Genomic DNA, 22,334 nt, shown 5'->3' with positions numbered 1-22,334 from the left:
TGGCAACCTTAGTTTTTCTGCTCTCCGACAACGGACACAGATAACATACACCTCATGAACACTTTGCATTTGCCTTAAAAAAAGGGGGGGGGAATCAATGTAAAAAGGCTCACAAAACAACTACAGCTCCAAAGGAGGAAAAGTTGTGGCTGAAGTGCTGACTCAAGCAAATATGAATGCGGTCAAGCCTGATGACTTACACAACAATTTGGAAATAGGGAGGTGATCCCAGCTCAAAATTCTTTTGGTACAATAAAATTTGGTAAACTCTCCTTTTGTACAGCTGGTGAAATTTCTGGCATTTGGGCTTTATATACAGGAAACGGGCAGACCGTATTTGAAAACCGCAGGTGTCAAATTTTTAAAGAGAAATGTGCACTATTTCTTTTTAAAGAGAAATAGAGAAGCAGCACGCTGAAGGCCTCATGCACAGTGGATCCGCCACAGCATGTGGCATTCAGCTTTCCAGGTTGGAGAGGAAGCTGAGAGGTTGCTGGAAAAACCTCCTGGCATTGCAGGGCTGTGAGCAGATGGTTGGTAGCAACTGTACACTCTGATCTCTCTCTCCACCCACTGAAGGCAACCGTATAATGATTGCAGATATGGAAGGTGAAGGAGGTTGAGATAAGTAGTGGGGAGTCTTCACCCAGTGACACACTTCAAGCCATGCCTGTGGTGGTGACCCCTGATTTATTTTGGAAAATGAGGACCTGCACAATGGCACGTAAAGTTGTCTGGAAGAAAACCGGTCTTCCCCTGGGAAGCATTGAAGGGAAAAGAGATGGACCTCCTCAGATCCTCAGTTTCTTCTTCATCCTAAACCGTATCTTCTGCATGCACCATTCTGTTCTTTCGCACCTCTTTTGAACTGCGGTGGAGCTATTGAATGGCATTTACCCACTGCAAATGTTGCATGTGTGCTTAAATGACTGTGTTCAAATGACCGTGTTCCCCAGAATACGCAAGGAAGTGTTAGGGCCCAGTCATTTCGCAAGCATTGGCTCCAAGGTCACTGAAAGCATGCAGGCACCATTTAGAATTGTCAACACTGTGCATGCATTCTGCTGTTTAAACCCAACGGTCATTCTAACATCTGCAGGTATCTTCAGGTATGGGAATAACCCAGAAGGTTGCGTCTTTAAAGCATAGCTTGAGAAGCAGCACTGAAACTAGGTGCATCTGGGTAAGCATTTTCTAAGCTTTGTCCCATCAGTATATTATTGGGGAATTCTAGAAAATGCTACGCTGTACCTTAAAAATAATGAAAACCGTCCTGCTGCAATCTTTGAAAATAACAGAACCTAAAGAGTATCTGCCTGAGGAAAAATCTGTTTATGCAAATAACTTGGACACGCCTGTGAAATGTGCAAGCGACAAAGAGGACAGAATAAACTCCGATGGGATGGAGGAGGGGGCAAGAGTCTATATCACATTATTAGAGCCTCAAGGAGCGCAAAAATGCACACACACAAAAGAAGGACGTTGGCCACCATAGAAACTTTCCCGTCTTTTAAAAAAATAGAAGTTATTTCACAAAAAGCTCAAGCATGTTTATTAAGGTTAGGTCTTAAAAATCAAGGAGGAGCAGGAGGAGGAGGAGCGAGAAGAAAAGAGGTTTCATATATTCTTGTCAGAAAAATATTTACCAGGAAGCTACCCCACCCTGTGTCTTTAATGATTATCTGGCTATGCGGAAGAGGAAGCTGCAGGAAAATCATTTGAGTGGCTCCCAAGGGACAGCCGCCCACATTTGGGAAGACTTTCCTGATTCTGAAAGGACAGAACTCTGATGAGGTGGAGGTGGTGGTGGGGAAGCAGCTAGAAGAAGGGCAGCAATATGTACAAGTGTCAGCAAAGCCATGGCCGATCAACACAACGCTCTTTGGCCATAGACTCTCTTGGCTCTTCAGCCGGTGAGTTCGTGGCAGAGAATTCCTGATCTAGGCCAACACCGTTTGACGAAGGAGCATCAGGGAGGGAAGGACAAGCAGCCAGCTCAGGGCGGACAGTGGGCATTTGTCCCCAATTCTCTCAAGAATCACATGTCCTCAAAACCTGATGGCGACGAAAGGGGTCAGGGCTGAAGTGCTGCAGTGACAGTCTGACCGGTCTCCCCAGTGGCTTCAGTGTGCTCTGTGTTTCCCCTTCTTGTGTTTTTTATCTTTCTTTTTGCTGGCACACCTGGAGCAGAACCACTGCATTTCTTCCGGGGGAGCAGCCGTGATTCCGACGCAAAGCCTGTGCGTTGGAGAACACAAGAGGCAAATGTAAGAAAATGAACAAGGGTTCCCAATAAGTGAAACACCAGCTGCCGTTTTTAACTAGGGCTGCAAGCTCTGCTCTTTTGCGATTAATCCTAGAATGGAAGAGTTGGACGGGACCCTTAGGGTCATCTAGTCCAAACCCTTGCAATGAAGGAATTGACAGAAGCTTGTTTTGCAGATCTGACCCGGTTATATTGTGGGAAGGGACCCTCTCGCTAATCTAAAACTGGGGTCAGACAGACAAATTAAATCACAGATATAATCAAAAACCCAATGACATAAATAACTCCTGTTATTTAAAACCTCTGGGCACTGCATTATGCATTATTTTGCTTATGATAAAGGGATGATATCTGGGTTCCATAACCACCATCTTAATTTCTCACATACACCTAATAACTCATGAACTATTATTCCCTTTCCTTTTAAACCCTTCTTGGCTATGAATAAAGTAAGATACTGAATGGGTAAAATTAAGGTCAGCCCAAGTTACTCTCTTATAAAAAAAAGTTATTTAAATGGCACAGTGTCACTGTATTAATGTGCTAAGTTTATGGCACCTTGTTTGAATTGTAGTTTATGAGTAGTTCTGTAGCTGTCCTTTATAACAACTATGCTATATTCAAAAAGTGTGCCTGCAATTAAATAATGTAATTTTCTTTAGGATATTATATTTTGGCCATTCAGACCCCAAATTCATTGGTTGTGCTGTGTTGCACTTCCCTCTCCCCCCTCAACCCACTCCCCAGAATACACTTGAAGTCCTTTAAAACGCCCACCCACTTTAGAGCAGCTGGTACTCTTATTTTAGGATGATGCAGGTTAGTGAAAAAAACGTTTCGGGTTTCTTTTGTACCCTTTGGGCGGATCAGTTATAATTCTAAATGCACAAGATGATTAAGAATATCAGTTAACTGATCCAGTCCCCCAACTTATGGAGCGGGTCTAATTTTGCGGTTGGGAAAAAACTCGTTAAGATTTGGCTAAGCATAGAATTAAGTTCAGATAGCTTCATATCCTGACTTCAGTCCCGTGTGAAGGGAGTTCAGTACTGCACATAGGGCAAACAGCCAGCACACAACTCTCATCTCTGTCACTACTGACAATCTGGTCTCTTTAAAAGTCAACCAGCAGTTGGTTGGGACATTGGAGCCATCACACTGTTGGCCTCTGCTGCCTCAGGAATGGCCGGATTCAAAAGCAGGTGAAAATATTGCCTGCTTCATATAAGGCATGGAAGATTGTAAAAGAGAGAGGTAGCCAAGGACAGATAAAAGTTATTCTCCAGCTTGACTTTACGGGGCAGGCACTCACCAGTGGTACCAATCGTCACAGTCGTCGCAGCCTATCATCGCACTGCCGTCATCTGGCTTCTCGCAGCCGGGGCAGATCCAGATCTTGTTCCCCCATTCGTCTCGGATCTGGGATAAAAAGGCAGGGAAAAGTTGATGGCTTAGGGGTGTGTGTGTGTTTTTAAAGGCACTTCATGCAGCCAATTACTTCCCAAAGCTATTCAATAGAGAGAAGATTATGTGCCACCACACTCTATTTACATAGACTCAATATATGAATGTGTACACACACACACACACACACACACACACACACTATAAACTGTTTCTATATATACATATGCCTGTTGTTTTCATCCATGGAATTTTCTTGGCAGGGATACTAGAGATTGAGGGCACAAGGAGAAGGGGACGACAGAGGACGAGATGGTTGGATAGTGTTCTCAAAGCTACCAGCATGAGTTTGACCAAACTGCAGGAGGCAGTGGAAGACAGGAGTGCCTGGCGTGCTCTGGTCCAGGGGGTCACGAAGAGTCGGACACAACTAAACAACAATATATACATATACATAACAGCTTTGCACTTCCACATGACTCAGGAAGCTGAAATCTGGTACCCGTGCAGACCTCCTGAATACTAGAAAATACCCCAAAATAGTTGCAGTATTTCCATGTCACTTCCAGGAAGGTAGAAACCCAGTGCACACACAGCCCAAGATATCCTGATTATTAGAAGTCTAAAAACGGGGCTTTCACTTCCCAAATCTAATGGTAGAAACTTGTGACGTGCCATTTTGTCTCATAATCCAGGCCAGCAGAGACCGCTAAGCTGACCACGAGATGTAATGAATGCTGTGCAGGGGGACACTGCCTTTTCACACACAAGAAAGAGAAAGAAGGTCTTGGTGGTGGATCTTCTGTAAGTCAGGGAGTGGGTCTTCTTTACCCATAAAAGATCACGACCCATATATGCCCTCATCTTGCATCTCTGCCTGCGTGTCGATATGTGTGCAAAATAATTCTGACTGGTGGGTGGGGTAGAGGCACCACTAACTGTTTTGGGGTATAGCTTTGATATTTGCTTGCCGCAGTGAATGAAAAAACATCTCCATTCGTTTATTCCAGTGGTTCAAGCGCTGCACAAACAGGGATTGGTGCCGGTGTGGGAAATAAGATGCTTTTACTTCCAGGGCCAAACCATCACCCCTCTCTCCCACTGCAGAAGACAATCTTGATGACGTGTCCCTAATATATACAGTCTGGGGTGCAGGTATTGCTGTGTTATTACTTATTAGCCAAACTCTTCCAGCTCAACTAACTGATAAGATCAAGGGTATAAAAATTGTTACTGAGTAACTTTCCATTCCTTTGACATTTGTGCCATGGCTCCGTTTACTGAAGGGTAAATGGAAAAAAGAGAGAGAGACATAGAAGGTTTACAGCATTCAGAAACAGGCTGGTGGAATCTGCTTATTTCATTCAATATGGAAGCATATGCAGAATATGACAAAATAATGACGTTTCCAGCCATGCCGTACATTGCAGCTGTCATAGCAAGCTGCTTCCGGTAATTTCTACAGCATGTGTAATTTCTATAGCATGTACAACGAGCTTCTCATGTCATCGCTCTTTAAAAGTTTGTTTTTACAAAATAAATAAAGGTCTATAAAGATAAATCTGATAAATGAAATTATAGGGTAAGTTTACAAAACAGTTGACAAAGCAAGTATTAACTGAATAAATATCTGATGGAAATCATGAAATTCGCCCCTTTTTAGACTTAGATGACTTCATAACTTATGTGAAAAGCTTCACGTGCAAGAAAGGATACAGATAATTATGAACACACGCAGAGATTTGTGCCGTCCATTTTGCTACACAGCCAACCCTTCCTCGTGGCTGCTTTATTTTATAACTTGGGGGGTTTTAAATGCTTCTATGGTTGCAAACACAAAAGGCGTTGAGTGCTCTCACTGGAAAAAGAAAACCCCACGGCTTGGGTCTCTGAGTGCTGGACTAGGGGCTGGGGAGACATGAATTTAAATCCACACTCCTCCACAAAGATTGATGGGTGACCTTGGGCTAGTTGCTCACCTCTCACCCTACCCTGAACCGCAGAGTTGCTGCGGAAGTAAAAAGGGGGCAGAATCAAGTGGGCTGTGACTCAAGTGCCTTAGAGGAAAGGCAGGATGTAAACATAAGCACAGGAAGAGACCAGGAAAGCTTTTATTGTCTGATGTGTTGTTGTTGTTGTTGTTAACAGTCTGCTGGAAGCCACCCAGTTGGATGGGTGAGGTACAAGTAATAAAATTATTCTTATTCTTATTCTAGGTCTGGTCAGGGCCCAGATGGGAGACCCCAATGCATGACACCTTGGGCTCCACGATAGAAAGGAGGCGAGACATAAAATAAAATGAATGAATGAATGAACACTCGCATGAAATCAAGTCGCCTTATACTGAAGTCACTCTAGTGCAGCGATGGGGTGCCTCCAAGTCCCATCAGCCCTAGCTAGCATGTCTAATGATCAGAGGATGATGAGAGTTGCAGGTCCATAGATCCCCCATCCATGATCTAGCCCGATATTGTTTCCTCCAAGTGGAATGGCATAATACCTTCCTTCTCCTTCTTCCTCAGAGCCTTCTACCTGGGATTGTGCAGCCTCTACCTTCAGGCTATGGTCCCTCCTCAACCAAAATCCATCTTAAGGAACTTTGGTTGTATGGAATGGGTACCTACGATGAGTTTTCTCAAAGGCAAAAGGTCCCCCGGTGAAGCGTATTACTGTAAGTTTACTGGATCACGTGCAGAAATTACACTGCAGTTTGCTAGCGAAGGAGGAAAGCCTCACATGCTGGAAAGCATAAAACTGCAAGCGCAGAATGACTGTAGTCTACAGGAGTGCCGGGGAAGTGTCTAACCTGCTTGGCCAGTTGTGTTACGGAAACACTGGGTAAAATGGGCCTTTCTGGCCAAAGGCAAACAAGGATCAATTACAAGCAACTGATTTGGAAGGTTTTCCTTCCTGCTTCACAGCCTGAGAAGGCTTAGAAAGTGGGCCTTGAGTTTCTCTACCGTAGTTCTCACCGACGGAGATGGTGACTTTGTGATTAAGACATGAACTGGAGCTAAATCCCTACCTCAGACTTCCTGTTAGGCTACAAGATCAGTAACTCCTCCTGTAGTTCAGTTGTTCGCCTGTGACATGGGGAGGGAACTTCCTTTCTCTTTCACACTCCTATTTTCTATTTCCTTTCTCTCTGAATCTCTTTGCCTAGACCTCATTTTGAGGTCTGATATTTTCTGAGCCAGATTTATATGGCACCCAGCAAAAAGAGCTGTGGTCGTTTGCTAAAACCTCATGAAATCCCAAAAGTCACGCATTCAGGTTTCGTTTTATGGATTGCTTAGTCTTTAGTATTTCTGCTGTGTGTGTTTAGGTGTTGTGTTTATGTGTTTCTAAGTTGGAACCAGAGCAGGTTAGCTGCACTTAGGTCCTACTGAAACCAATGTGAAAAGTTATTCATAACTAGCATATCTTCAATGGGTGCAACTAGCTTGCCCTGGCTCTAATCCTGAGTGTATAACCCGGAGGGCTAAACATTTGTTCTTAAACACATCACAGCAATTATGTTTACATGTGAAATGTGAATATTACGCAAACACAGACAATCAATCAGGACTCCCAGCACAAGCCTACTCTGTTTAGAGCTACAGATCTGCTTTTCACCCTTTATGTGCTTATTATGAGAAATGCCAATGATTGCTGGAAAAAGAGAGTGAGAGTGTATGGTGCTAAAAGCTGGAAATGCAAAGATCTGAATTCTTCTACAGGTACTTAAAAGAGCAAAGTAATAAAAAATGAGATCCCACCGGCCTTGCATTACTTAAAAGTTCATAACTATGAAAAGGATTTCACAATCAAACAGGTGCATTAATATTTCGGGCATATAAATCTCCATCCTCTGTCATACAGTTGTGTACTTTTCCTTGTTAATATCTGCTCTACCATTCAGTTTTAAATGACACACACATGTAGGTTTACATACGAGCATGCATATAGACATCTGATAAATGTCCAAATCTGTGAATGATACTATCTGCCATGAATTCTTAAGGTTTTTAAGGAGGACAGTGCCAACTGCCCCAAACCTGGAGATTCACTGGTTATTTCAAGGCCAACAAAGTGCCTCTGGTTATATAAGCAGATTTAATTTCTGCCATAACTGTCACCGACCGAAGGGCAGGTGTAAGTGCTGAAAACAAGATGGAAAAATAAATAAATCTGGTTTGGGTAATATGGTGAATCTATCATGGCAAACACTGGACTTCCACCTGAATAAGGCTGAAATCTGGTTATTGGTGCTTAGTCAGCCTTCAGATTTATCAGTAAACATCAGCAATGCACATCTCATGTAGTTTGTTTTGGACATTCACCAATAGGCCTCAGTAAAGTTTCCTGTTTCACAATAAACATTCACAATTAACATTCTTGTTGACTCTTTGTTGCCATTGTCCTTAAGCAAAGATTACTACCATCTTTTCAATGCACATAAAATTCTTTTATTCAGAAGGCGATACGGGCTACTGCTTAACACTCAAAAGCCAAATAAAGTGGGATAAAGAGTGTATACCTTCTAAAGCCCAGGAAGTGCTTCAAAGCAAAATAGCACTTTAAGTTTTATTCACAAGGTTACAAACATGAAAACAAGGATGTTTAATAAACTTGGCATAAATCGTTTTGAAGGAGGTCATCAAAGCCTGAACACGTAGGTCTCATAACAAGTAAGTTAAACTTAGCATGGGCTATTTGAGTTCAGTTTACCATAAAAATTAATAGCTCTTAAGTCTCATTTCCACAACTATTTATGTGATATTGAAATGATTTGTTGGGAACAGGTGGACTTAGGGACATAATAAATTCATATAGCACCCTATACCCGTAGATCTCATGACAGCCCACAGCATAAAATTATAATATAAACAGCACAAAATACATTAAAAAACAAAAACAAAGACAACCAAAAAATCCCTCCCGTGTTTTGTTAGTCCCAAAATGGAAAACGAGTGAGGTCCCAACTAAAGAAGAATGGCAACTTAAACTGATGGAATATGTGCAGTTTGCGGACCTAACGTATCGAATAAGAGAACAAGAAGAACATACGTTTAAAGAAGATTGGAAAATATTTATTGAATATACCTGGGGGGGGGGTAATTGTGTACACTCGAAAACATTGGCGGCATTAAGATAAATTCAACAGTGTAAATAAGTTTTGATGGATGTAATAATGGAACACTGAATGGTTTCGTTTATGTAAAATATGCGGGGATTTATGTTATGCAAAATCAACCATGGAAAGAAAAGAAGGGAAGTCATTGATATTTTAAGGATTTTTTAAATGAATACTCTAAATTGTAAAACAGAAAATTTAATAAAAATTATATGTGTGTGTGTATATATATATATATATATATATATATATATATGCTTTCGTAGATTTTCACGGGACACCAAAACCTGCATATATATATATATATATATATATATATATATATATATATGTGTGTGTGTGTGTGTGTGTGTGTGTGTGTGTGTGTATATATGGCACCGGATGTCAATCAACCCAAGGCCTGGTTGAAGAGGAACATATTTGCTGGGCTCCTAAAAGGTGTTTAATGAAGGCGCCTGGTGAGTCTCCCTGGGCATTTTGCAAGAGGGAAATCAACACACATTTTGTACTGAAAAGCATCCATGTACATACCACGTAATTACTGACAGTCTCCGTCACCACACTCCTTACGGGACCCTTGGAGCCTCCCACAGCAGGCATTGCAGGAGACGGTGGTGGAATCGCAGCTGGGGAAATGATAGCAGGAGGCATAGGAAGAACCACGGGAGGAGGAGGCGGCGCCACGTGGACAGGAGCCGGTGCCGGGGATGGTGGAGGCGGTGGCGTCTTGGGCCGAGCCATGACCGATGGTTTAGCCTCCGGTGCCGACACCACTTTGCTGATGACACTGTCGGATAAAAGGGAGGAAAAGAACAGATGTAACAGTGCACTGCAATGATGCCCAGAAAAAAACAGAGGAAAACCCGCCACAGATTTTTATCAAGGCAAGATAGCCCTAGAATAGTTTTCCTTCCCATTCATGAGCCATATAGTGCTAAAACCAAATTTTGAAAATTTGCTAGCCTAAATCTTGCTGATTTTTAAAACTGCATTTTATTGCTTTTTCACACTGCTTTGAGGGTCTTTTTGAATGGAAAAGCTGCTCCTAAAACAGGGGAACAGGCTGGAGAACTCACTCTTGGTGCTCTATATCCAAATGTCCCAAAAGTCACAAGATAAATAAAATTTGAAAAATCTGCATTATGGCTTTCATCAGATGACTATGAAAGCAGCCATATCTGTTTAGGATCAATAATGTATATATGCAATATATAATCAGCACCCAGATATTAATTGCTGCCTTTGCTAGAATCCATCACAGGGTGTTGTTATGGTAAATACATGCTAGAAGTAAAACACTGCACTGGCAAAGGATTGAGGCAATCAATATTTATTTATAGACAACTGTTTCCTACACAGCAACAGGCAGACAAGTTATCAAATGGAAGAGAAAACCACAACTGATGAGGGAGAGGAGAGAACCCACAAGATTTGTCTAGGGTGGAGCTTACAGAACCAGCAGCCTATGGACAAAGGGCCATATCAAAAGATTACAACTGAATAGTCAACTTGTTTAGCTGATCAGAATGAGCTTATGTCAAGCACCCAATCCTGTCTTGATTCCGAAAGCTTAGCTAGCAGGGCAACAATGCTGATTTTGCAACGTTTGCCTACGAACGGAAAGAAAAAGATTCCAAGCATGAACTGAAGGAAGACAGGAAGCAGATTGGAGTTGCCATTTCACATACAAACCAGCATTTCCAGTCAACATGGGTTGCCCAAAGGACAAATAAATAATAGATTATTTCCAGCTAAATTAGATTAATGGGCCTAAGTCATGCCTATCAATGTCAATGGGTCTAATAGCATTTGATACATCCCAATATCAATAAATACTACTACTAGTAGTAGCTGTGCATAAAAATAGCAGAGAAGATGCTGAACTAACTCAACTTTGGATTTTCAATACGACTCAAAATCCCACTTTTGTTTTGTGAGGAAGTAAACAGAACAATGCCTACCAACGCACATGGAATATGCGTTTCATTAAAAGCGGATAAGGTAAAGGTAAAGGTAACCCTGCCCGTTCGGGCCAGTCTTGCCAGACTCTAGGGTTGTGCGCTCATCTCACTCAATAGGCTGGCAGCCAGCGCTGTCCGCAGACACTTCCGGGTCACGTGGCCAGCGTGATAAGCTGCATCTGGCGAGCCAGCGCAGCACACGGAACGCCGTTTACCTTCTCGCTGGTAAGCGGTCCCTATTTATCTACTTGCACCCGGAGGTGCTTTCGAACTGCTAGGTTGGCAGGCGCTGGGACCGAACGACGGGAGCGCACCCCGCCGCGGGGATTCGAACCACCGACCATGCGATCAGCAAGTCCTAGGCGCTGAGGTTTTACCCACAGCGCCACCCACATCCCTAAAGGGGGATAAGGGATCCTTTAATGACACAACTAACTCTTGCTGACAACACTACACTGCAGCTATTCTGTGCAGCTTAAAGTACAGTGGGGCTAAAAGCTTCAGCCATAGACCTGCATCCAGGAATTTTTTTTATTATTTATTAAATTTGAATACCGCCCTTCACCTGAAGACCACAGGGTGGTTCACAGCATAAAAATTCAAAATGAGAACACGAAATGTATAATAAAACAAGAAGAAACCCATCGCCCCCTACCCACAAACATATTTAAAAGGCCATGGAATGTTAGATCAGCCAAAGGCCTGGTTACAGAGAAATGTTTTCGCCTGTCATCTAAAGGTATAAAGATGGTTGCCCAGCTCTGGCATTTGCAACATACCTTCCCACCACAAAAAGTTATGGTTATGCTGCTGTCAAGTTTTGGAAGCAGAAGGCATTTTGTGCTCCCCGCGGCCCTGCTGAAACAGCAGCAGCAACAAACACAAGCGCTCTGCAAATCTAGACTGAGGAGGAAGTGTGTCATTCACAGGTATGAACAATTCTAGAACAAGCAAAGAGAAAGAGGAGGACTTTTTCCATGTGGAATGCCTTCTCCAAAAAAGCTCCAACGGAGACCACCATCTTTGGTAGACAAGACAGCATGACTCCCTTTGGGTGGGGGGAAGTGCAGATTCCAAGCTGTATTCTTATTAAGAGCGTGAGAGAGCGTCAGCGTTGGTTGCTATGATGTGCCTAACTTGAGAGGGAAAGCGGGATATAAATTATATAGACAGATAAATTAGCAATTAGGAATATATAGAAGAGACAGAGGAGATGCCAAATCAGGTATGACACAGAACAAATTGCATTTAGCAATTTGCATTTGAGCAGCCAGTGTCTATAGCGAACTTCATGCTCAAGGTCCAAGATTGGTCCTCAGCACCTGCTAAGTTTGAATAGAGGAAGGAAAATCATTTTGAACAGTCTTTAGTATGGACACTAGTTGGTTGTGCAGGACATTTTCAGCCTTGATAATATAACTTGCAAGTAATAGTCTGGAGAACAGCGAAACAGGGTGCTGCATCTGATGTGGAAGACCGACATGCAGTGGATGGAGATTGGGCAATTCAACCTAATGCAATCTAAGAAACTGCCTGATAGGATATATGAAGGTAAGATTTCAGTGTAATCTGCCTGAGCTGTTGGGTACAGAAAGATCTAAATATGTACGGGGGAAAGGTAGAAGACCAGCTTAGGCTTAATCACATCTTGGTTACAGAAATGTAAATTACATAGTCAGGTGTCATAATGAACGCAACTTACAAAACTGATAATGCTAAGTGGTGATCAATCAATATTACAACTGTGTGAAAAGAGTTCTGCTACATATGCCAATGTACTTGATGTGCGCAACTGAGTGCATATGTTATGTATCTACACCACCCTCCCTCAGCCATCCAAAGGTCTCCTGCTGCGTGAAACAGCTCCACCCATCTTCCCATACTGTTCTTTCTGCCTGTACCTGACTCTCAAAATGCCTCTGGTCAACCACCTGCCTCAATTCCTTCAAGCCTCTCCTCAAAACTCACATTTCCCAGCATGATTGTAGATTGTCCCTATCACTTGTTGTAACTAAGCCATATATAGTGGTACCTCGGGTTAAGAACTTAATTCGTTCTGGAGGTCCATTCTTAACCTGAAACTGTTCTTAACCTGAGGTACCACTTTAGCTAATGGGGTCTCCCGCTGCCGCCGCCATGAAATTTCTGTTCTCATCCTGAAGCAAAGTTCTTAACCCGAGGTACTATTTCTGGGTTAGCGGAGTCTGTAACCTGAAGTGTTTGTAACCCGAGGTACCACTGTAACTGACATGATCACACAGGGCGGTAGTCAACACTACTAGTCCTACTCAGAGAAGACCCTCTGAAGTTAAGGGGCATGGCTAACTTAAGTTCATTCATTTTAGTGTGTCTACTTTGAGAAGGACTTAGTTGAACACCACCCTTTCCCCCACCCCCCCACCCCAATGTATCCCTGGGTCTATTTTAGATTGAAAGCTCTTTAGGGGTTAGGGATTGCTACCTGCTGTTTGTAAAGTGCAAATGCATATAAACAAATAATATTTGCACCAAACTGCTTCTAACACTCAGCCATGGGCAAATTCGGTTGAAAACAATGCAGTGGAGATGGTTAGCACCTGCACACCAATGTGCAGTGTTGATAAGTGTCGGCCCTGCATTGTTTGCATTGACTGTGTGCTTGGAGGTGCATCTGAGTGCACACCATGCCCTAAATTATCTGCAGAGCAGATAAATTTGCACGCACGGAAGTGAACCCAATTTGCCTTTTAGAACACAAGCGAGGTGAAATAATTTCAGGAAGGTGCATGTTCTTTGAGGCCCATTCCTCCCCACCCCTGATCCGAAAGATGGCAAGGAATCTTTCCCCCCTTGCAGTTGAAAGGAGCTTATTAATGGAGGCATGTGGGCTGGATGAGTGCACACCTGAGGCTGCACCTGCTTCCAGCCCAATAGCTTCCTTCCCATAGTGCAGGTACCTGGCTAAAGGTAAGCAAGTAGCACCCAGTTTGCTTCCCTGTAGTCTGTTAAGCTCCCAACTCTTTTTTTTTTAAATAATTTTTTTATTAAGATTTTAAAAGTTACAGAGAGAGAAAAAAAGAAAAAATATAATCAACAGAGAAAAAGAAAAAACAATACATCTAAGAGAAAAAACATCATCAAAAAACAGAAAAAAGAAATAAAAAACAAGTCGATCCTTTAACTCGCTTACTTGCATTCACTTATTTCCTTGACTTCCTCACACCTCCCATTTTTGTATTCTAATTCAATTAAACATTCCAGCAAATCCTTCCCAACCTTGTTTTTATCCTAATAATTTATCTTAACATATTATAATTTTACCTTCTCTCTCTCACCAATTCATTTTTACTTAATCCTTTATATCCTTTCTGATAAAACCACATAATTTTTTCCCAACATCTTTCTAACATTCCTTAATTTTACAATATTTCTGAAGATAAACTTTAAATTTCTTCCACTCTTCTTCCACCAACTCTTCTCCTTGGTCTCGGATTCTGCCAGTCATCTCAGCCAGTTCCATATAGTCCATCAGCTTCATCTGCCATTCTTCCCGGGTGGGTAGGTCTTGTGTTTTCCAATACTTGGCGATAAGTATTCTTGCTGCTGTTGTGTTAAGCTCCCAACTCAGCCAGCAAGAGAGCTTGAACCTCCTGGCCCTTTGCTGGAAGAGTTCTTTGGCAGCAGGAAGGCAACATGCATGCACAGCTTTCGGTCTTAGTCACTTTTCTGGGGTGTGGTGGAAGTCAAGGGGTTCTATGACATTTTCCTGCACACCTGCTCACTTCTCCCCATCTGCAGGGACCTACTTCTGCACTCTCCCATGCCCAACTTTTGATTTGCATGTCCGCAAGGTTCAAATCCCAGTTTTACTAACAGGGAAGTGATTGACTGGCTCTGTTTGAAGTGCAGGCTTCAAACGTGTGCACAACAACAGGCCTGGCCTGTTTATCTCAGGTATCACATCCAAGATCTGCGCTACGAAGAGCACCCAGTGCAGCCTGGCCACCACTCCCTTCAGCTAATGAAGCTCTGGCACAGCAGGCAGAGAAATGGTTTTGGCTTACGCCATTTGATTGTGATGGGGCAATCTCAGAGGGGGATGGTGACTCTCGTCATCCTATTGAATGCAGAGGATGCGAGTGTGGCAACATGCAGGAGGAGACAGAGCCAAGTCTAATGATGATTAATAAGGTTCCTTTGATCATGCCTTGAGTGCCATGGGACTGAGCCGCCCTGGGGCTCTCTGACAGATGACCTCACTCCTGCTTCTTGATCTATCCGCAGTTTTTCGATGCCATTGACCATGGCATCTTCCTGGCTCAGGTCCGTGGAATGGTAATTGGGGCACTGTGTTATACCAGATTTGGTCCTACCTGAGGGACAGAGTCCAAAAATGCAGAACTGGGAGAGTGCTTTTCAGCCCCCTGGCAGTTATGCCATGGGGTGCTATTTTATACCCAGTGCTGTTTAGTATTTGCATGAAGCCAGCGGGAACAGTCATTAGAAGCTTTATGGCAAGGCGAAATCCGTGTGCTGACGACACTTGGCTCTGTTCCTCTGTAACACCTGAATCAGGAGAGGCTGTGCAGGGCCTGGGTTGGTGCACAGATGCAGTGGTGAGATGGAAGAAAGGAAAATAAGCTGATCTAGAATCCTTACAAGACAGGGGCACTGTGGGTGAATGGGTCCTGTGTCTCAAGAAATTAGTTGCCAGCTTTGGACAGGTCTGCACTCCCCACCCCACCCCGAAGGAGCACATTCAGTTCACAGTCTGCGGGTGCTTTTGGACCCAGTTCTGCCACCGGAGGCCCAGATGGCCTCTGGGGCTAGAAGAGCCTTTTACCAGCTGCGCCTGGTATGACAGCTGCAACAGATCGTGGACCAGGAGAGCCTGACACAGTAGATGAGGCACGGGTGACTTCAAGACTGAATTACTGCAATTAGCTGTGTTCCGTGCACTTCATCTGGGAGCTGCAGCCAGTGCAGAATGCTGCAGCAAAGTTGGTGACAGAAGTGAGATCCTGACAGCCAATATATAAAATACACAAAGAAAAAGGAAAAAAGGAAAAACACCCATTGCACCTATACCATACAAAAACAAATAGACTTAATACAAACCGACTCAAAGACACAAATGACTTCCCGTCTACTCCTTAATTCAAGTACACAAACTTGTTGCCAATACGAACTATTATCAAAATTTAACTGCATCTTAATTTATCTTAGGACTCACATCATTCTTAAAGCTACTACTGAAGTTAATGAAATGCTGCGACAGAGTTTAAGCTACTGTAATTATTTTTCAAATATATTTTGAAGACTTCCCATTTGGATACAAATACCTGTTTTGGTTTTTTTTTTTTTTTTTTCAGACAAACTGTCTAGTTCCGCGTATTCAATCAATCTTTGAATCCATTCCTGCATAGATGGAAGTTTATCAAATTTCCAATTTGCAGCAATTAGGACTCTTGCTGCCACTGTAGCTTATAAAAATATATCCTTTGTGTTTTTTTAGGGAAGTTCAAGTCCGTAATTCACAGAAGATAAGCTTCTTGCTTTTTATTGAAAGAGATTTTTAACAGTTTTTGCAATTCTAAATGGATGCCCTCCTCAAACACCTCAATTTTCTTCCATTGCCACCACATATGGTAAAAAGTGCCTGATTTTTCTCCACATCTCCAGCAATTGCATAGGATACCTTTAAACATCTTGGAAAGTTTCCAAGGTGTTAAGTACCATCTATGTTGCATTTTTTAAAAGTTCTCTCTTACGGTAGATCCTGACACTTCCACTTAGAGAACTGCACTGTTTGCCGATTTCGTCTATAAATCCTTACTATTGGTCTATAAATCCTTTATTTATATATTTATCATTATATTCATATGCCACCTTTATTTTGCATGTATCACAAGGTAGTGTACATGGTTCTTCTCCTCCCCATTTCATCCTCACTACAACCCTGTGAGGCTCATGAAAAAGAGGAGGAGGAGAGGGAAATATATGAGGCTGAGGCTCATTCTTGCAGCTGAAAACCATAGTTTCCTGCTACATCTGAACCAGGCCTCAGTCTTAGGGCTTATACTCACACAATTTATACATAATTATTCCCCCCCCTTAAAAACTATCTTAATTCATTATAATCTGTCACAGAGTTTCTGAAATAAACGTAATAAATATTACAGCAAACTCAATAATGCCCTAGCCTGTGGATTGCTGCTCCCATACATGGCAAGCATACTCCGTTTTTCTGTGGAGATTATTCTGCTGCTCATTTTATATGTAGGTAGAAAGCTCTCACACACCGACAGCAGAGATGGTTTGCAGATAAAAACGGCTTCCAGTCAGAAACCCCAAGCTGCACCACATCCCCAAACATTGGTGTACAATACGTATCGTCCAACACAAATACAAAGAACAAAAAATTATGCAGAGTGCTCATACACACTATTTTAATTGTTGCTGCTTATTTTACGTTCCTTTTCTTTTTGTTTGTAAGAATTATGGTAATAACTGGAAATGGAAGACGTTTGGCTGGCTAAAGACCAGAGGAAGGGACTGAGATCTGCACAAGGGCTAAAATGCTACACGTTCTACTTCAAACTCATAAAACTCCTCCACAAACTACCCTTGCTTCCAGAGCCTTCAGCAGATAACATCCATATGCGTAGTTTGCAGTCATGAGGACCATGGCCTTTTTCATTTTTAAAGTAAAACCCCGAGAAAGCGTAATTGTGCGTCAGGTTCCATAGTGCATGGCGAAGGTGGAGACTCCCTCCAACCAATTAAAAACACTGTTGCTTTCTCAACATGTCACCATGCCACATTCTTTCTGAACCGGTAGGAGTGAGCATGGGAATCTCTCAATGTGTAGTTAGTGACAATTCCTTTAAAAACAACAACAACGACAGCAAACCCTCCCCCCCAAAACCCCAAAACCAACCAGGCCCACACAGAATCTGCCCAAAGCACTGGGATCACAGATTAGCTCCACGATGGGTTGCTTTACCAGGCAGGGTTTATTCTGACACAACAATACCCTTCATTAAGAGATAAAAAGTAAATTAACAGCAACAAAAATCACCACCCCAGAACGAAGGAGGTGTATGTGAGAAAAGCCTTGAAGCCTTCTTGGGATGAGTCTCCCAAGCAACCACATCAACCCAAAGTTAACAAGGTACCACACACACCACTCCCTTCCCCTGTGATGTGGGAATGGGAGAAAGGCTTTGGCAAGGAGACGGTCTTGCTCTAAGTACACTTCTCATCGTTTTTCTTGAAAAAGGGGGTACTGGAACACAAGCAGCACAGTTCCCAACGCTGCAACGGAGCGTGGATATTTCTTTCATACATTTCCGCTTTGGTATCAGACAAAACGCTTTATGGTCACTGGGAACTACTGAAAGCTCTATGTACACAAGGGCGTTCCCACCGCCATCTTGGGGGATTCCCCCTCTGCGCATGCAAATCATTGCCACGCTCACCAAAGAGGGACCCTTTCTGTCTGCATCACAACTGCTGCGTTGAGGTGCTCTCTTATCCTCCCCAACAAATTCACAAGATAATAGCCTAATATCCCAAACAAAGTGGATGGTTTTCCTTATGGCCAGCTTGGGCAGTGCTGTAACTATTTGGGGGGTGGGTGCTGGTTGGTTGTTGCCGTTTTTGCCTCCAGAGAAGCGCCATTGAAGGGGTGTGTGTGTGTGGAAGCAAATGAGTATGGGGTGTTTGCCAATCTGGGTCTTGGACCCAGGTGAAATAAAGCCCAGTTTCGCCCCTGCCTTAGGCTGACATTTGTCTTGTGCTGCCTGGCTCCAGAGCCATAAAACACTACCCATCATGGCACACCAAATCTGAGCGCAGTCTTTTTCCAAAGTAGCCGAGGGCAAATCGTTATTATCATATTCAGCTTGGACTTGGAACTTTCATTCCATTCTACAGGACGGAGCTCCCCACACGACACATTCCCAGGGAAGGCAAAGCCTTAAACCTGCAAGGGCAGAGCGAGTTCTACCAGTCATTAAGATGCCACAGGTAGGCAGGCAGGCAGGCAGATGGTTTGGGATGTAATTGGCTTGCACAGACGCAAGCCATGACATGCTGCATCTGAGGCACAGCAAGACTCTTGAGATGTGAAATAATTTCCTATCTTTGGAAGCAATTTATTTGATTTCAATCTCATCCTTTGCAGGCCCAAAGCATCATGACTGATGAAAATAAACGGGGGTGGGGAGAGTGTCACCCCACAAACGCTAAAAAGGAAGCAGCTTTTGAAAGTCAGATTTGATTCCCAGGCCTCAAAGGCTGCTGTACCAAGTGACCCACAAGCGCAAGTGTGAGGCATAACCGAAAAGGCGTAAACAATGTTTCCCCCCCTTTGAGAAATATTTAAGATCTGCATCTAAAGATCTGCATCTGAAGAAGTGTGCATGCACATGAAAGCTTATACCAAGAGCAAACTTATTTGGTCTCTAAGGTGCTACTGGATAATATTTTTTATTTTTATATATATTTCAACTGCATCTAACTAAGTAAATAAATCTAAATTCTGTGCAAAGAACTGTGGCAGTTTTGTAAATTTACTCATCTTCTGTTATTAATTCTGTTCTGTGGTCATTATTTGGATTAAGTAGAAACCCATGTAACTTTGTAAATGTGTGCTTGTGGGCAAGGCCTTTCCTATATCTATTCTGCTCTCAATGTCTTACACACACCCATGCAATAATTGTATTTATAAATACACAACCAAACGCAGGCTAGCAGCTGACCAACAATACTACTCCAATACTGCTGCCTTTCCTGCTGACCTCCTTTCTCATCAACAGCCCCAAACCCCTTCTGACCCTAGCCTAGAATGCTAACTTCTGAAAAGTTTGAATGTTTGTAATATTCCTTAACGCCACAGCTATGAAAGTCTCATTTCAATCAACTGATGCTGGAATTCAAAGACATGCATTTACCTTAGTTTTATTACTGAGTTTATCTGATTGCGGGGATAAATTGCAAAACCACTATGTTTTTCAAAATCTCAGTGTTCTTGCTCAAATATGATACCTCAGCTCAGCTCTCTACAACCACAGAAAGCGCCCTAAAAGATTACCCAAAGCTGGCGCTGATTTAATATATAACTTACATGTGCATAGATTGAAAAGCTATATGGATTAGGGCAAACGGGAGATAAATAGTGGTCTCGTGTACTTAGCCACACTAGTAAGCCACATACCTTAGTAAGCGAGGGGTTCTCAAAACTCTGTCCAATTGAGGCCCGCTTACAGTCTTTCAAAAAATGAGTTCACTGCACAATAAACATGCATTTGTTTCTCACACTGCCCACAATTCTCAAGAGTATGGTTTTGTTCCATGGACACTGCACTTTCTGAGTGCTCTGCAAATAAACAGCTTTTACATGGGAAAATGCAGCTACTATTGTGACTGAAAAGGTGACTTGTGGGAGTCTTGTGCAAAGGGAAAAAAATGGGTTTGGGGCGTGCTTTGAAAGACTCAGAGAAATGACTGCTTGAGGACCTATTTCGATAGTTATCAACACCAAATACACAAAAAGAATTAGCTGTGCATGTCTGCCTTTGTGGATAGTGACATTATATAGTTTACTGCAGCAGCAGGGAACCTCAAACCCATACTCCTAATTAGGTCTGATAAGTCACTAAGTTTGGCCCGTGAGGCCATTTTGGCCAAACCACACCAACATATTAGTCCCTTGACATAATATATAAGGTGTGAAGACCTGTTATCTCTGATCAAAGCACGAAGGTAAGAGATAAGGAATATCTTCTCTCAGGTGAAAGTACTAAGCACCACAGAACTAAGACTTAGCTTACTTAGGACTGTGGTGCTTAGCACTAAGACTGAAGATAAGTTTATGCAACCACCTAAGATCAAATGAGGTCCTGTACACCTGTTAAAATGGCCCACAGAATCCATTTTGTTTCACACCCCTGGTTTTGTCACTAGGTGGCAGCGGCCAATTTCCTGAGTAGCACCAGAAGTTTCCTGTTGCTTCCACTTCTTGTTTAAGAGAGGTAATAAAGTTCTTCTCTAGCATCCTGACTAATGTGTCTTCTAGCCTTCTATGACATGACTATGCCAGAAGTGTACTGGAAGAAGCAAAGATCACCAGTGTTGAAGCAATGATTCTTCAACATCAACTTCATTGGACTGGTCATGTTGTGTGGATGCCTGATTATCGTCTTCCAAAGCAGCTACTCTATTCTGAACTTTAAAATGAAAAGCGTAATGCTGGTGGTCAGCAAAAGAGGTTTAAAGACTGTCTCAAGGCAAATCTTTTTTAAAAAAGTAGTATAAACGCCAACAATTGGGAAACACTTGCCTGCGAGCCCTCCAATTGGAGGTGAGCCTTTACCAAAGATGTCATGGGCTTTGAAGACACTCGAACTCAGGACGCAAGAGAGAAACGTGCTAAGAGGAAGACACGTTCGGCAAATCCACACCATGATCAACTCCTGCCCGGAAACCAATGTCCCCACTATGGAAGGATGTGTGGATCCAGAATTGGCCTCCACAGTCACTTACAGACTCACTGTTAAAACCTTGGTATCTGAAAACTGTTAAAACCTTGGTATCTGAAGAAGTGTGCATGCACACGAAAGCTCATACCAAGAACTGACTTAGTTGGTCTTTAAGGTGCTACTGGAAGGAATTTGTTTTGTGTTAAAACCTTGTTTATAGAAGACAATCTTACTTGGCTATGAGTGATCGCCAAAGAAGAAGAAGCCAGAAGTCCAAGTTTTGAACTAACGGATTTCTAATAAGACTAAGGGAAAATGGCACGGTGTCTTTCTCCACAGAGGTACGATCACTAAACCTGTCACTGAAATCTAGCATGTCTACCAAAGCAAGAGGCTGCCTTTACAAAGAAAAAGGAAATGGGGTTTAATACCTCAGTCTTAGCTTTATGCAAACAATTCCCACAATGGATACTGCTGAAGCAAGCAGCTACAAAGTGAAATTCTACTTTTTGTGCAATTTTCAGAATGACGACAGTTGCATTCTGAGCCAGAACTGTTATTAAAGCAGAAAAGCACAAAACGTAACTTGAAAGAGGGTATCTTCCTAGGGTGTGGGCAAGTGAAGCCTTCTACAGATACCAATGCAATTTATCTTCTTGGAGACTCTTCACAGTCCATGAATCCTTGTTGACCTTGATTAAGGGAAAGATCTGGACCAAGCACAATTACAGTACAGCCTTCTAATAAGAAAGAAGCTGGTCATTAACGGACACCTCATCACACAGTTGCACATTGCAGATAGACACAAGTCAAAGGAGGACATTGAGGCTTTTGTCCATGCTGTGTATGCTTCTTCATCAGCAACAACTGAAAACAGGCTATTCATGGAGGCCCAGAACTTCAAGAAATCTTACTCCGTATCAAATCAGGATACTTCAGCAATGCTTCAGAGATGACTAGAAAGTACTTTGCTAACCATGGACTAATGAATGAATTAAAGGCTCAATCTATCTATCTACTTAGGAACAGAAGGAAATCATATTGATGTGTCACAGTCTATGAAGGAAATTCTAGTCCTTATCTGAGCCAAGCAGAAAGTATGGGGGGCTGATACTGGAAATGAC

The 22,334-nt window shown here is 42.7% G+C and overlaps 1 protein-coding gene across 2 annotated transcripts in view; it reads right to left on the bottom strand.

The window, feature by feature from the left end:
- Positions 1-1,525: 1,525 nt before the first annotated feature.
- The window catches only part of TAF3 (TATA-box binding protein associated factor 3), a 143,855-nt gene continuing 123,046 nt past the window's right edge, over positions 1,526-22,334 (bottom strand). For both annotated transcript variants that reach the window (XM_081879713.1, XM_081879714.1), the window contains exons 5-7: positions 9,318-9,573; positions 3,579-3,685; positions 1,526-2,238 (exon numbers count right to left, since the gene is read on the bottom strand). In XM_081879713.1, coding sequence (XP_081735839.1) covers positions 2,124-2,238; positions 3,579-3,685; positions 9,318-9,573 — 478 coding nt within the window. In that variant the 3' untranslated portion in view covers positions 1,526-2,123. The remainder of the gene's footprint in view (positions 2,239-3,578; positions 3,686-9,317; positions 9,574-22,334) is intronic.

Source organism: Podarcis erhardii, assembly GCF_964252035.2.
Source record: "Podarcis erhardii genome assembly, chromosome: 10".
Classification (NCBI taxonomy): Eukaryota; Metazoa; Chordata; class Lepidosauria; order Squamata; family Lacertidae; genus Podarcis; species Podarcis erhardii.
Note: the sequence above shows the minus strand (reverse complement) of the source record. Positions and strands in the feature narration are given on the sequence as shown.